At 40.7% G+C, this 16,008-nt stretch overlaps 1 protein-coding gene across 8 annotated transcripts in view; it reads left to right on the forward strand.

Moving 5' to 3' along the window:
- The window catches only part of Tay (tay bridge kinase), a 38,314-nt gene that overhangs the window by 18,041 nt on the left and 4,265 nt on the right, over nucleotides 1-16,008 (forward strand). For 3 of the 8 annotated variants that reach the window (XM_076388201.1, XM_076388202.1, XM_076388205.1), the window contains 11 exons: nucleotides 12,379-12,564; nucleotides 12,648-12,761; nucleotides 12,842-12,877; nucleotides 12,961-12,987; nucleotides 13,064-13,124; nucleotides 13,343-13,545; nucleotides 13,847-14,221; nucleotides 14,815-15,050; nucleotides 15,167-15,280; nucleotides 15,376-15,596; nucleotides 15,713-15,939. In XM_076388201.1, coding sequence (XP_076244316.1) covers nucleotides 12,379-12,564; nucleotides 12,648-12,761; nucleotides 12,842-12,877; nucleotides 12,961-12,987; nucleotides 13,064-13,124; nucleotides 13,343-13,545; nucleotides 13,847-14,221; nucleotides 14,815-15,050; nucleotides 15,167-15,280; nucleotides 15,376-15,596; nucleotides 15,713-15,939 — 1,800 coding nt within the window. The remainder of the gene's footprint in view (nucleotides 1-12,378; nucleotides 12,565-12,647; nucleotides 12,762-12,841; nucleotides 12,878-12,960; nucleotides 12,988-13,063; nucleotides 13,125-13,342; nucleotides 13,546-13,846; nucleotides 14,222-14,814; nucleotides 15,051-15,166; nucleotides 15,281-15,375; nucleotides 15,597-15,712; nucleotides 15,940-16,008) is intronic. The other 5 variants (XM_076388204.1, XM_076388203.1, XM_076388208.1 and 2 more) reach the window with 5 other exon arrangements.

Here is a 16,008-nt window from a genome sequence, read left to right on the forward strand (position 1 = left end):
AGTATAGAGTCATATTAGAGTGTACATACGTATTATCATTTTGCAGTGATTAATTGGACTTCAACTTCAGTGAATAGAACGACTGATCAGTAATCAGTGATTACACTCTTTATATTTGTGGAGACGATGTTCTTAAATATCTAAAAAATTGATAGATTATCTACCTCGCCAGGAGCATTAAAAAAATAGTGAAATAATTCTCCAAGTAGCCCTAATTATATATATAAAAAACAACTTAGATATTCCATTTCTCTACAGAGTATTCCAAAAAATTATGTATAAACAGATTCTAGATTATTTTATATTTAAAAAAAAGGAGTAAGAAAAAATGCAGAAAAAAAATGTTTTCTTATGCTTTCATAAGGAATCACCTAATGCCCACTTGTGCCATAATTTTCAAGATCACCCTGTACATTCACTCGAAAAGGGTATCTCGCGATGTAACCTACTGCTCCAAAGAATACGTGTCCCCACCATGGCCCAACGAAGGACCATTTCCTTCACGGAAGCAGCGCGGGCACACCGGTTGAATGGAACCTGAAAATACGCGACCCTCTCGAAAGGAGGACGTTTATTTATAATTGATTCGGCTAAAAACGTGCACGCCGCTCGACAGACGTACGCTGATAATCCTCCCCCCTCCCTTCACCGTCCCTCCGTTGCTGCTCGTTCCGCGAATAGCGACGTCGATCGAATTTGTCGTTACACGTCACATCGCACAGCGGACATTAATTACGTTAGGGTAAACTCGTCGTGTTCAGAATCAACCGAGCGTACCCCGCATATTGCGATATCGGATCGGTCCAAGTGCCACTAAATAGGGGATGGATTCGCCGGGTATAGGGTGATTCAAAAGGGGTGGAATCTGGTATTTATTGTGTCTGATTAGAGGGAAAAGGTGTTAGAGGATCGAGTTGAATGACTGGATTTTTCTGTGATACATACAGGGTGATTCTTTCGCTAGTGGACTCAAAAGGGGTGCTGCTTAAACATCATAACAAGAGACCCTGTCCTACCCGATAAGGTATTGAATGTGTCATCGACGACGATGGCTACTGCAGCGAAGAAGTTTGTGTGCGTGTCACCTGTAAACTTCGCAGCGATTTCTTCCGTTTCTTGGATGCTAGCATTTGAAATTTTACACGTTCAATAGCTTTGGTAGAGGGACAGAGTCTCTGTTATGATGTTTAGATAGTGGCACTGCTTTTGAGTGCACTGGCGAAAGATCACCCTGTACAATCTTTTCTGAGAGCTTAATGGTGCAGGTGTTCGCTATAGTCTTATCGTGAGCTTAGATAGTTTAAGTACTGTTGAGTGCTCAGAAGCTGTCAGTAAGACTGCACAGGGACAAGAGGAGTGCTCAGTTCGCTGCAAGTGGTAATAATAGGTATGACCAATTCGGCGAATAAGGGAAATGCGTGTGTGCTATCTCTATGTATTTTTCTGTGAAGTCAGTTGGATTCACTGACAACTTCTGAGCTCCTGACTGTATACTGATTGTGAGTACATAATTGCTGAGGTCCATGTAGGTACTGTGGGAATTGAAAGAATTTAAGAACGATATTAGATTAAATGTATTTGAAGTACAACATGAATATTAATATAACATAATTACAACGCAGTCATAACACAATTATGCTAAGAGCTTTTACGCTTAAATTTTACTAATAAACCGAATGCGTTAAATTTCATTCCATAGAATTCAATTCCATTAAATAATTTGAAAACATGATCAATATTGTAACGAGCTCGTAACAAAGGAATTTTATAATCTTTTTTCGACCCCTTAAACTCCTTCCCTTTCTTGAAGGTTAACGCTAGACCCAAATTGTGTCGCCAATGAAATCTCTAAAATCGTCAGACGATTAATAACCATGTAATCCTTAATTACTCCTGTGGAATCCTAATAATCTTTTTACTAAACTATTTAAATTTAATTCTTAAATTTTTACAGTCAGTCATTGCGTTATCTTAAAGACATAGATTAACTTTGTGTATCTATCATTAAATATCATTCGATTCCTACGAATACACATAATTACTCACGACAAAATATATAACACATTCATAACGAGTATGTGCGAGTAATTAAGGATTCATTAACAGTCACTTATGAATTTAGCGCGAGGTCAGTGTCACACACTACCGAACTCGCTTAGGAAGAGGATTACCTACACAAGGATCCTCCTCTTGCGAGAACCATCGTGTCACAGGGTTGTTTATATACAAACGATCCGATGATATCATTGTTTGCCCGCGCGAATATCGACCCAGTTAAATTCACGAAGCGAGCGCATCGTGCTCGTTTCGCTGCGTTTCATCGTCAGAAGGCGAGACTCGATGGGACGAGTTCGCGAGCGAGAGATTGGACCCAAAGCCACTGATCCCATGCCCCGATACCGGAAGCGTTGATCATCTGACTTAGCACGCGGAAATTCTTGCACGCGAGGTGTGGCACTTTAAAGAGGTTGCTGGGCAGGTGTATTGTGACTCGATGGTGCAGAACAGTGTCTTCTTTTGTTGCAATATACGATTATACCTATGAGGGCTATGAGATCATAGAGGAAAACGTTTGGCAAGGTTTAGGGATGTGCTCGTCAGATTAAAGGAACGTTCTGATGTAACCCTTGCATCATAGTAGAGTCAATTAAGCAGAGATACAGGGTTCCAAGAATTAAAGTTCAGAAAATCGAGACCAATAGAGTAAAAGTGGCAAACACTATGCCCCTTTTTATTTCCACATATACGTAACTAGTTGCAGCAGTTTTAGATCAGAAAATATTTGACTTTATTTAAAAAAATTGCCACCAACTGTTAGAGCCACTGTTACCCTGGATAAAAAGTGAAAAATTGAAGATTTAAAAATTTGAAGACTCGAAAATTTGAAGATTTAAAAATTTGAAGACTCGAAAATTTGAAGATTTGAAAATTTGAAAACTCGAAAATTTGAAGATTTGAAGATTTGAAAATTTGAAAATTTGAAGACTCGAAAATTTGAAGATTTAAAAATTTGAAGACTCGAAAATTTGAAAATTTAAAAATTTGAAGACTCGAAAATTTGAAGATTTGAAAATTTGAAAACTCGAAAATTTGAAGATTTAAAAATTTGAAGACTCGAAAATTTGAAGATTTGAAAATTTGAAAATTTGAAAGCGTTCAAATCTTTTAACCACCATCTTCGAATCATCCAACCAATAACACCAGAATCCCAATCCATGCTTCAACATGCATTTCGACGATCGACGTAACGAAAGAAGCCACGAGGTCGTGATAAATCAAAAAGCCATTCCCGCGACATGGCGGAGGGGGGAGAGACAGAGAAGATTCAGTGAGCGAGGCTCCCAGGTTCGTTGCACGAGCGTGTAATTTCGACTCGGGTGGATATCGCTGGCATTCGGCAGATTACCAGCCGGTTCTCTTAGTGTCGTTAGCCGTACCGAGAGAGTGAGGTCAGCAACGCCACTCAATAAATCAGCGACGAGCGCCGGGTGCCAGTGCAGATTCGCCTGAATTCTGCCACGTGATCCGTCAACAGACGACTCAAGGGTCGTAATCCGTCGGGGATTCACCGACTACTGGGGAACAGACTCGCGCTGCTCGTCAGACGGACAGCAGGCGACACTGACTCGCGACCCATTTCCCGACTCATTACACGCTCTCTCTGTCTACCTCTCGCTACTGTAGGTGCTATTTTTCTCTCGTTCGTGAGCGCTACCGGAGCGTAATCACCTTCACGGAGGCGCGAAACAATTATTCGCAGTCTGAAGCGTGGGAGTGAATTTCGTTAAAGTTTACACCTTTTTTTGTGTTATTTAACCCTTCACTGGTGTGGTATTGTAATTTAATATAGTAGAATCATTGCAATTCTATTGTCAGTTCCTTTTTCGATGAGGAACCTACAAGTGTTGGCAATTAAATTTATAGTGATATACAGGATTATCAGTTTCACTGGAAACCCTCTAACAAGTGTTGGCAGCGCTTACAATGCTAAACAACATTTACAATAAATACTGCCAACACTCTGAGGGTCTCTAGTTAAACTGCTCATCCTGTATACGGGTACAAATTCGAAACGACTCGAAATATTTCAATTAGGAATTATCCGCGGTGCACGTCCACAATGAAAAAGTGTTAATTCGCCTTTATTGCCTTTTTCGAAATCGAATCTTTTCCAGCTTTTCGCTGCAAATATCCCACTATGGCGCGCACTTTCGATCCAATCGAGTAGTCGAACGCCGCCAGCGTGCAACGGTGAACCGGGGATTTTTAATCGTATTACGCTCGCAGGATGAGATAACGGTGATTACAGTGAAGTCGATGCACGATTAATCACCGAATCGACCCGTTAATTGGATTTAATGACCAACTAGGGAGGCGCGGAAGGGGATGTTGAGATTCCATAATACTTCAGACCGTTTTACAATACTCGGTGGTAATTAATTAACGATACACTCGAAGGTAATATGTAATTCATTCGATTATCTGGAGGGATAATTCCATCGCGCGGCGAATTACAGGACACGTGATCGCTATCCTGTATTAGCCCGCACGTAACGAGGCGGAATATTTTAATAATAAACGGCCGCGGGGGTGGAGAGGGGGTTGCTCTGTCTCATCCCGCGAACGTGCATGCACTCCTGACTCGTGTTTTTCGGGTAGATTTAAATGCGTCAATAACGGGGGCCGAGCGATAATGCTGTTAATTAAATAAAACGCCGCGCTCGGGTGCAGCGCGAAAATTTGCATTGCATTTTTATCTGGCTCGATCGCTGAATAGATTAATTTCGACGGGGTTCCGAGTGGTCGTACGATTCGATGCAAAGGTTTAACTGGTTGTGTTGTGGCGCGCCTCGAGCAGCAGTTTATTCGTATGCGTATTAAAGCTTCTAATTTCAAAACAATTTCAGTTATTCGATCCCTGTAATGGACATTAAATATTTATCGTGCTGCCGGAGAGTTACTCGAATGAACCGTAATTTACGTCAGTTTTCGTGCCATAGAATTTTCAATTATGCGCCAAGAGTGTTTAAGTGCTACTTCAGCAGGCTTGGGTAAATTTTATTTAAAAGAAGGAAAAAAGCTAAGCATTAACGTTTTGAGGTAACGAACCATTTCGAATGCTTTTTTATTTTCATTTCGGTAAGGATGTGTAGGTAAAGTAACTTTATCGTGTGTGCAGATCAAATTAATAATTTTTTATTTGCGTGAATTGACTCAAGTAGTAGGTGCTTTCACCATGAGGGACTGTGGTCATCATCAAATCGAATAAAAGATTATGTTACTTAATAATTTGAAGGAATGTTATTTTTATAAAATAAAACTTGCTTAAATCTGATCTTCGGAGCACTTCAAATTCTCCGGAAATTGATTCTTCACGTAGCGACAATATTATAATTGAAAGCTTCTTATCTTCACTTTTTTAATTCCTTGCACTTCGCTCCTAGAATATCTTGCGCTTTAATGATAACATATAATTGATTCTACACATTCCTTAACGCTTGCGATTAGTCAAACAGTATATTTACACTAAAGCTTAAGATATTCTTTAACCGAGTATATCTATACATAAAATAAATAATCTTCTTATCATTATAATCAAATGACGTATATTCAGAGTATCTAAAAATACTTATTCAAAAAGGGGACATTTAAGTCTAACAATTCATTTATTTACAACTACAAAAACTCTTCAGAATCTATCAATATCTATTATATGAAAACTAAAAAATGTACAATTATAGGTATTATCTGAATCTCATAAGTCCCTTGTTAGATCACGTGATTTAATTCTCTAGTCTTCGAATATTCCTTTCAACGGCGAGTAGTTCACTTTTTTGTTCCGAGAGATAACATCACAAAAGTGTTTTGAAGTCCTTAATCGCGCACATTAGAAAATCATAGCTGCGCAAAGAGTTAATTACCTCTTTCTTGTCTTCAGCGCAAGCGAGAACCTCATAAAAACAAGCTTCAACACTTTTTACTCCTGCCTACGATTTCCTCCACGCACAGCCGAGAGCGAGCAGGGAAAAAAGCTTGTAAGGGGTTCTTGCGCCAGCGAATCGATACGGAAACGACAAAAGGGATGTGTATCGATGATGGACGAAACACGGTCGCGCACCTGCAAGACGAGTTGACCCAGTTCTCGTTATAATTTGACACGGAAGAAGGGCGAACGTTTTACTTTCATGTCCCTCTGGTTCTGCTCGCACGATTTAATTGATCCTTGTCTATCGCCTCCAAATCGAGTTCAAAAACCGCTACCCTACGTAATAGATATTCACAATTTTTATGGTTGAAAAAAAAAAGGGGAAAAAGGACACGAGCAAACGATGTTACACACTTTATTAATGTGTACGTTCGCTGGCCTACATATTCGCCGAGCCGTGACAAGCTTATCGAATAGAATTCGAAAAGAAAAACCGATATTAACGAGACGCGCGAAAACGGGGAAAAAGCGGAAACGCTTCGTAAGAGCAGCCATCCGTTTCTTTATTAACGGTACCAAGGGAACTAAAACCAGACTCAAACCGAGGATCGCTTTGCCACGATGAACTCTACGAAAAAGCAACGTCGAGTCCGTTTTTCGAAAGTTCGAAACTACAATCATTTTCACGCGGAAGTGATTGCGCTCGAAATTATCCGTCGTAAACGCTCTGCACGCGCAGATAATGGCGGTACTTATTCGTAAATCGTCTGAATTATAGAGGTAATTGCTTGTCGAACGCGAGAACCATAAAGAATCGACAGAAAACATTTACATTTATATTATTATTACTTATTGTTGTAAAGGAGTATTTGTTCATTGAATACGTAAGAGGAAAAAATAAATATAATAGTAATGGTGTCTATGCACACACGTTATATTACTAACATCTAACTGCTATATCTATGACAGTAAAGCAAAAAATCTACATCACATTTTCAAAAAATTCCAATTGAAGACTTAACCGAGACCTAAAATACAGAATTTATGTTTTCAAAAGAAAGAAAAGACATTAAAAGAATATTCTTGCTTAAAAATAAGGACTCAGGGATACACAAATTCATTAGACAGTATTAAAATTGAAAACTAAACGCCTTATATCTCAAAAAAAGAAATATATGTATATATGACTTATGTCATTTTGCCTTGCAATCACAGATAGATATAATGCAAGATAATTTTATTGCTAATTCCATTATTGTTATTTAAAGCTCTGCACTGTGATTCGATATGCACGAGCCCGCTACACCCTTTCTGCAGAGTCTTTCACTTTCTCCCTCTGTGCTGTTTTCACGGAACTAAATTCACTTTATTGGGTCGTGCGGACGTGGACCAACCTAGACGAAACACGGGCACTCGAGGTCCGTCGGCTGCATTTTTCCCCTCTCCTCGCGGCAGGCCGTTCGATACCTTCACTCGTCACTTGCAGCGTTAAAATACATCGCCCGCCGATAAGGATCTCTCCTGCCGAGAATTAGTCATGTTTTCGCTCGTTGATCGCTGTTGATGCATTTACGAACGCTTGTTTTGTAAACACTCGGTGAACACAGCGGAAAGCAGTTCGCTGAGCGCATACAGTGGCCACTGGCGATGCTTGAAATGCTTGGTAAATTTATTTCTTAGTTTTCATGGGATTCTGAATGACTCAGAGTATCAATAAAGGCGATTTCTTTTTTAGAAGATCCTCGTTAGGAGCTCGCTATTTTCTTCGTTATTTCTTGGGTAACAGTGTCTTAGCTAGTCTCAGGTTAACTTAAGGGGTTATATTCACTTAGAGACTTCGCAGAAAATTTACATATTTGACAGTTTAAAAAAAACTATCAGTAGAAATGACGTCAAATGTTTTTCCACTAAAATATATATCTCTTAGCTATACTATGCTAAATTTTCTGGAAGAGATATTATTAACTAAAGGAGATAGTGCTGTCGACAGGATATGTGTCTTTTTAACCTAAAAATGAGAAACCGAATAGATATTAAAAATAGATAAAATTTAGAAGCCCTTGATGATCTCCGAATTTTAATTTAGTATTTTATTACAAAATGGCGATTGTGTAAAATTGAAGTACCGAATGTCAACAGAAAAATTAAAAAATGTGTTTTTATGCTATTGAAAAATTGGAAATAACATTAAAAAATGTGTTTCTATGCTATCGAAAAAATGGAAATAAAATTTAAAAATGTGAAATCATCAAGGATTTCTAATATTTATTTATTTATTTAACCCTTTAATAATAGATATTTGGACCATAGAGTCAGTATACTAAGTCACACTTTTCCAGAAACTACATGTAGTATAGAAGGTATACATCTACACTACATTATAGGAAGTTGTATCTATTCCAAGAATCGAATTTTCATATGTTAATAATTCTGTAAGGCTATGAAACATGATATAAGGATTTCCCTCGCGAAAAGACAAGAGCAACGAATAAACAAAAGCATAAAAGATCCACCAAAGACGGCAACTTGGAATATAAACAATGCTAGCCATGATACATGTTTACTTTCGGATAATTTTTGGACGAGGGCCAGCGTCGTTTTCACGCTCGGCACGTCAATTTGGTACTGGCAAGCGGCCGAAATTTTCGTCAAACAGATGTCCGAATGACTGTTATTATCCGCTTGTTACAAACGAGAGCGAAGAATGCTTAATCTCACCGCTAGTGTTGCCCGCCAAAAAGGAAACATTGTTGTCGTATTTAATGGCCGACTCTTGACGTGTCTGATACTTCATAATTCTCCATATGAACGTGTTCAATTAACCGTTACGAATCTCTCTACAAATGATTGAAAATTCTACTCCTTGAAATATTGCATTCTACATTTATCGTTATCATTGGTTAGTACCGTTTACTCAAGTTTATCAATGCAAATTAATACCTCACTGTATCTTTTTATCTACTTCGTTTTATTGATAACCTGACCTGAGAGAATACATTCCTACTAACATAACCTATCATTGATTCTGCGCGTTCTTTTTAGGTTAGCGACTCGTCAGATTAGAAGCGTATTTATGCCAGAACACGACGTGTTTTCTGACTCAATATATTCGCAATGCTCAGACTGTCTGGGAGTTGGTAGTGCAACCTGGCAGTTGATTCAGCGTCTGACACCCTGTACATCCTGTGAATCCATCTAAACGATATAATGACTGAAATAACACGTAGGAGCTAATTCGTTAGGATCGCCAGCTCGTTGGAATCGCGTGTGCATAAGAGCGAGTGCATCAACGTCGCGACCCGGCATACGCGACTGCGAGTAGTAGCTGAATTAGAGCCCGATCGTGTCAACACCGAACGAATAGACGTGGCAACGTTGTACGGACGAGTTTAGTAGCCGGCTAGCCAAAGCACACGGAGTAGCCGACCGGTGGAACGTCCGCACGTCCGGGAACGACCTTCCTTTACTCGTCCCATGTCGAGGAACCTCGCCTCCCGGACTGTCGAACAGTCCTGTATCTCCTTTCAACTACTAAAACCTTCCAACTCCTTATCAACTACTAAATAATTAAAAAATCGCTCTTGCACATGAAGATACCTCAGAAAAGTATCATGTCATATCTGTGGTTGAAAAGCAAAATGGCCTAGTCACATATTTTTGTTTTTGAGATATCGACAATTCAGTCTTTGACTTCAGTACTGTCTTATGGATTTGTGTCTTCTTGAATCATTAATTTTGAGTAAAACATTCTTTTAATGTTCTTTTTCTCTGAATATATAAATTCTGTATTCTAGATATTAATGAAGGCTGGACTCGAATTTTTTGAGTACGTGGCATAGGTCTTTTGTCTTATAGTCACAGATGTATTATGAGGCTTTTGAAGCTGTAAGGGCGAAGTTAACAAAGGCATGTTTCAACGAAAATGCGTTTTAAGCATTTTTCCCTAAGGGCGAACTTAACAGAAAGTTCTTGTATGTTCATATATCAGTTATTCTTGGCTTTTTTTATGCTGAGAACTGTAGAGGTTATGACAAATACAGTCTATATCACATTGTAGAGTCTTTTTTTAATAAGAATATATTCTAGCTAGAAACAAGATTCACAACATAATGGAACCTATCTCCCCTAGGATATTTTCAAAATATTATTTTATGGAAAAGAATATTCGTCAATTGAATAAGAGTTAAAGTTACTACAGTATTTCTTCTGCTGTCCTAGAAATAGACAAAATAGACAAAAGTCGTTTTTGTTACAAACTCTTCAATTATAACTGTACCTACAAGACACTTATAAAATTGAAATATTCCCTCCACCTTTTATGTATTTAAAGAACACGAGCAGTATAGAAATGAATGGGCCTAAAAAGAGCAGACCCAGCAGAGTAGAGGTTATTCGCCCTTATTACCCGAACTCTAAACGCTCAAAAGAATTTTCCTTCCCTGTAAAACCTCAATTTACACCAAAAAGTGCATAAGATCCGCCAACATACCCATAAGACTGCCTTAGCTATCAGCTGCCAATCTAACAAAACAAACAACTTTAAACAAAACTGAATTCGCCCATACTACTCCAAACTCCAAACGCCTCGTGCATTCCTCATCTTCCACAAATCAAGCGACTTAAATCGAAATTAGCCTGCGTCTACCGTTACACGGTGTTCCACCATCAAACAACGAGCACTGAAAAACTCGATGCCTGAAAACTTCAAGACCTCTCCTTAATCGGCGCACGAAAGAAAAACGTCTGTCTGATCCGTAACGATGGTCAGTACATACAATTTTTTCCCGTATCCCGAAGACGGAGGTTCGTTCGATTAATTCGCCTTAGATACGGAGATACGTATCGTGTAATCCGTCCGCGGTTACACGTCCTAGGGGGTTTCGCTCCGCAGTTGGCACACGTGCGCAGGTGGAGCACGGCTTTCGCTAGGTGGTGGTTTTTTACACCGCGCCAGCTCTAGTGGCTTTTTCCCCATCGTTTCTTTTGGTAGCCGACCGCGCGAGGGAGACAGGGAGAGGGGTCGAGCGTCAGCGGGAACGCGGCTGTCGGAAAAGGAAAGTAATACAGCCGCGGCCGAGAAGGAGAGAAGTCAGGGTTCGGGGGCTTCGTTCCTTCCAGCTGGCCTGGCACGGCAAAGGAGGCCTTGTCGCGCGGCTGCTCGTTCGGTCAATGTCTTCTCTTTCTTCCTCTCGCTCTTCCTCGTCCTCCCCTCTTCCCTCCCTCTTTTTCACCGCCCTCCCCCCACTTTCACCACCGTGTCTCTCTCCCCCCCTCGTTGTTCCCTCACCCCCTTGTCCTCCTATGCCCCCTTCACCTTTACCCCGCCACGTCGTTGCCTCTCTTTCATTCTCCCCCCACCATTCGTGTGCTGCATCGCGCACACGAGACACGGTGCTGGCTGCTTCGTGAATCCTGCTGTCATCTTTTGCGAACCGTCCGTCCGTCTTCGGGGAGCTCTGAAATCCGTACGAGGATATCGCCATCGGTCCTAATCCGTCAGCGTCCTCCGACACGTGTGCATGTACGCGCATTCTACGTATGTGTCTACGTACAGTCTCCTCTCTACCTTCTCTCTCTGTCCCTCTGGTGTTCCCCGAAGAGGCGAGAACGTTTATCACGATAACGGTATTTAGGTGCACAGAGGGGAAACATCGGGGAGAAAAAGGGACTGTGGTGGGGACGGAGCGCCACCCGTTCGGAAATGTGCACTGACATCGCGGTTTAAAGCCACCCGACGGAAAGAGGCGTTCTCGTGCGGCTTTTTCTACTGTGTGCGCGCAACCAACGTCAGAGTTCCTCTTCTGCTCGCGCTTTTTACCCCAGTCAACGTTTTTCACGGTGCCGCCGGGAGAGGGAGAGAGAGAGAGGGGAAAAAAAAAAGGAACTAGGACCGACTGCGATTTTTCACTACGGTGCGGAGTTGTGACCAGACGTGCTGGTGTTTACCATACGTGTTGAATATACAACCGTCCGCTGGTTGGTCGGATTTTATATGCGTGTCGAATTCAAGTACAGCTAATGATACACCGGTGTCGCTGCTCTTGTGTATCGATACACGACGAACGACCGCAAGGAATGAAATTCGATTATTTTAATTCGCGCCCGTGGTACTAGGGATCGCAGGGAGCCACCGTATGGGATTATGTTACGCTTATCGCGATACCGCTTGCAACAGCATCCTTAACTTCATGTAAATAACGACAGTTCTCTTAGAATGTAATCTGGCGTTCTTAAGAATATATCTGGAGAGCTGAAATTACATACTATGTTTCAGTTATTTTTTATGCGCTCTTAAAAAATGATTCAATTATTTTTGTTTTATTTTGAAAAACTCTCTATGGTAGTCGTTTTATTTAAATATGTTTTTACCAGCATGATTTCATGTAAAAATTTGTAGTTTATGAAATATGGAAAATGTGATTTTAAATTTTGCCTTTCCTTTTTATTTGCAGAGTGCAATAAAGCTAGCTGCTAAAAATAATGTCAAGAAACTGCACACACTGTTGTCAATAGTGGAAGAAAAACCAAAAGTGGATACGGGACAGAATAATAGACACAACGAGCACCACATCAAAAACCATTTTAAGCACAACCATTATACACACAATTCCATACTGACACCTTCGACGCTTAACCAGGTGAGTTTTAACAAATTAGTCATTAAGTACGATATTGTTGTACGAAAGAATAGTTGTCTGATTCCTGTTTGTATGGTTCGCAGGGCCTAGATGCAGGTACAAGTGACGATAGTGGTAGAGCATCTGAACAATTGCATGGCCCTGGTATACCTAGGGATTGCCAGGACGCAGACAGTTCCAGGGACCACCTCAGCGATGTAAGTTGAAAGTGTTAACAAACAGATCATGATCTTCAGTAGTTTTTTCTCATTACTCACACAACCCGTTAACTTTACAGGCTAGCAGTCATTGCAGTTCGGGTAAAGGTTATATCGTAAGTATCAAGATTGAACAAGTTAAAATGTTATTTGCAAATATTGAGGGCTGTTCTAATTACTTCTTTTTTTCTTATTATAGTGTGATAGTGAAGGAGAAGACGATAAGGTATGTTGCCCTTAAATTGTGTAAGCTCTCATATAATGGCATAAGTAATCATTTGTAAAATGCATTTTTCTTCTAGGGCTCGGATGCTGAATCGATACTCTTTGAATCTTCTACCCCACCACCCCTTGCACGTAAATGTATGTAATACACACTCATTAATGACGATTAGACTGCAGATGTTTATGCAAATATTATAAAATATACTTATCTTTCAATAATTTCTACATTTTTCGATGTTAAATGGTTTCTGTTCTTTTTGCACATTGAAACTTCTCATAAATACATAAAGATCAGCAGTCTAGTAATACTTGTCCGTATTATAAACATTTCCGTGGATTGAATACTTAAATTACAGACGAATTACCATCATCTTCACCACACGTATTGCCTCCAGCGAACGGAGCCGGAGGTTCTCCTCCAGACACTGGTGGACAAATTTCCAATCCAGCAACGGATGCTCCGGCACCTATACCACCTCCTGTGCCTGCGTCTGCACCAGTTCCAACAGCGCCAAGTCCTCCCAGTCCTACTCTACCCCCTCACATATCCCAGCCACCTGTAAGTAAAATTCTGACTTCTCTTGTTGCACTGTCTTTTGTCCACACTGAGGCAATAACGAGAAACATTTTGTCGTCTCTTATTGCTTGTAGCGTGTAACTGAAAAACTGTTGCGTTTTCGAACATATTTGCATTTGAACTTTTTATCGTCTCTGTGTCTAGAAACTATCCTCAAAAAAGAGTCCTACGTTTTTCTTACTTTTTATACAACAGGCGACAAAATATTCCTCGTGGTTGCCTCAGTGCAGATATAGTTTTACAGGCGCAACATACGTATTTGACTCAATTGTACCTCTTACAGATGACTAGTCCATTGGCAGCAAACCCACGTGCAATAGCTCCGCAACAGCGGCCAGCTTCCCCTGCTCTGCCACCGCCTTCCTTGTCCCAGCAGCCTCATACTACGATACCTGCAGTACACACACCTAATGTGCCCCTCGTTTCGTCGAGTCATACAACTAGTCCTGCGGTAGCCAGCTTAGGCGTCACCCCAGCAGCACCGTCAAACGGAGCAACGACCACCAGCTATCCACCGTCGATACCCATGGCCGCTTATCCTCAGACGCAACCGTCTTATCCGCCTCTTTATACGCCATACACTGCTCTAAATCACAGCCCATACCTTCCGCCAGCAGTACCGTCTCCCTCTCATTCTGCTTCTTCGCGGGCAGAAGTGGTAAGTTGTATGTTTTGTTGCTTAAATATTGATTACTTACTCAGTTGTTCGTTAATATTTTATTAGGTTGTAAGCTAAACTTCAGCACTATTGTGAATATGTACATAAGCATTCATAAAAAGAAAGACAAACACAAATAAACTTAGAAACATTTTCTTCAAAATATTCTGCATTATACTCGATCAGTTTTATCCGGTATTCTTTCGGGGAGATATATTTTTCACGACGATGTTAAGCTAGGTTCGTCAATGAAACAAATTCTGGAAGCTATTGCTGAATTTCTTGAGTATCATTTAAACACTACACGTCCTGCTAACAGTGCTAGGCTCATAAGTTTTATTAACACTTATGTAAGCTTTTTCAGCCTTTACACCCTTTAAAAACTCGTAACACAATTTACGAACGTCGGTTCGTAACAGCTTCAGCTTGTAAACAATAAACAGATATAATACGTAAAAATGACAGCAGGACTCTTTAGCACACACAAAAAATGATTAAATTCCTGTTAAGATCACAGAGTTATACGTCATAGTGCTGAAATTTAGTTTGCAACCTAACATTTAAGCATTGACATTAAAATTCTCCATTTACAGAGAGGAAGTAGAGCTTCCCCGTGCACTAATATAAGCAAACAGCCTGTAGGAAATACCACCACGAATCACAATACTCCGTTAAGCGCTGCCACTACAACATGTGTGTCCACAATAACTAATACTGTCACTACAGCGAATACTATTGCTCACAGAGATATGGTAGCCTGTAGTTTAACTGGAAGGAACAATAATTCACCTCGTGGACATAGTCCGAACCGGGAAAGGGATAGTTACAGGTACAATTTTGTACTTACTGCATGTATTACAAGGCAATCGAAGTCACTGTCCTCTTAGTACTTGGCTTTAGGTAGCTTTATGGTTCGAGGTAACAAAAATCATATAATTGTTACAGCAGTAACGTGAGTAGTCTAAGTCGGGGTAGCATAACGCCTGTAAGTGTGCCAAACACATCTTCTCCAGCCAATTCTAGTCTACCTGCTTACTCCAAACCACAAGGATGGATTGGGTACGAACAACACTTAGATCTTTTCCAAATTCATAACCTTATTCGATGAAGCTCTTGCTATACAGTAATTTCTACATTTGCTGTTTAATTTCCAGTAGCAGCACAGCTTCACAATTGTCTCCAGCGACAGCAACATCTGTTCCAAGGCCAACTCCTCCACCCGTGCCGCTTGGCATGCACACGTTTCCGCCGCCGATGTTCGCGGCACCGCTACCACCTCCTGTGTCCAGTTCCAGTCCGCACACGTCACTGCCTTCGCTACCACCACCAACGACCAATCCCAATCCGTTCTCAGCCGAGTCACTTTTCCAAACAAGTAAGTTTCTAAGCTATGCTCAATATTCGACTTGGCAGTCGAATATGATTTTTAAAAAAGAAAGAAAAATGGTAGTTTGAGAGAGTGGCAAAGGATGAGACACTAACCGAAACAAGGGGTGACTCATGTCGCAGGTCAGGCAGACCTGTTAAGGCGAGAGCTTGACAATAGATTCTTGGCATCCCAAGACAGAAACGTTGGAGTCGGAGTCGGCAATCTGGGACCTCCGCCGTACCTTAGGACCGAGATGCACCATCATCAACATCAACATACACATGTACATCAGCATACGACGCCTCTGCTTCCACCGACGGCTGCTACCACTCTTTTTCCACCACCTATTGTATGTATTATTGACGTATGCGTCGAGCTTAAGGCGCTGGAATTTGATACTTATTCACTGGTTAATTGC

This window comes from Calliopsis andreniformis, chromosome 10, assembly GCF_051401765.1.
Source record: "Calliopsis andreniformis isolate RMS-2024a chromosome 10, iyCalAndr_principal, whole genome shotgun sequence".
NCBI classification, from domain to species: domain Eukaryota; kingdom Metazoa; phylum Arthropoda; class Insecta; order Hymenoptera; family Andrenidae; genus Calliopsis; species Calliopsis andreniformis.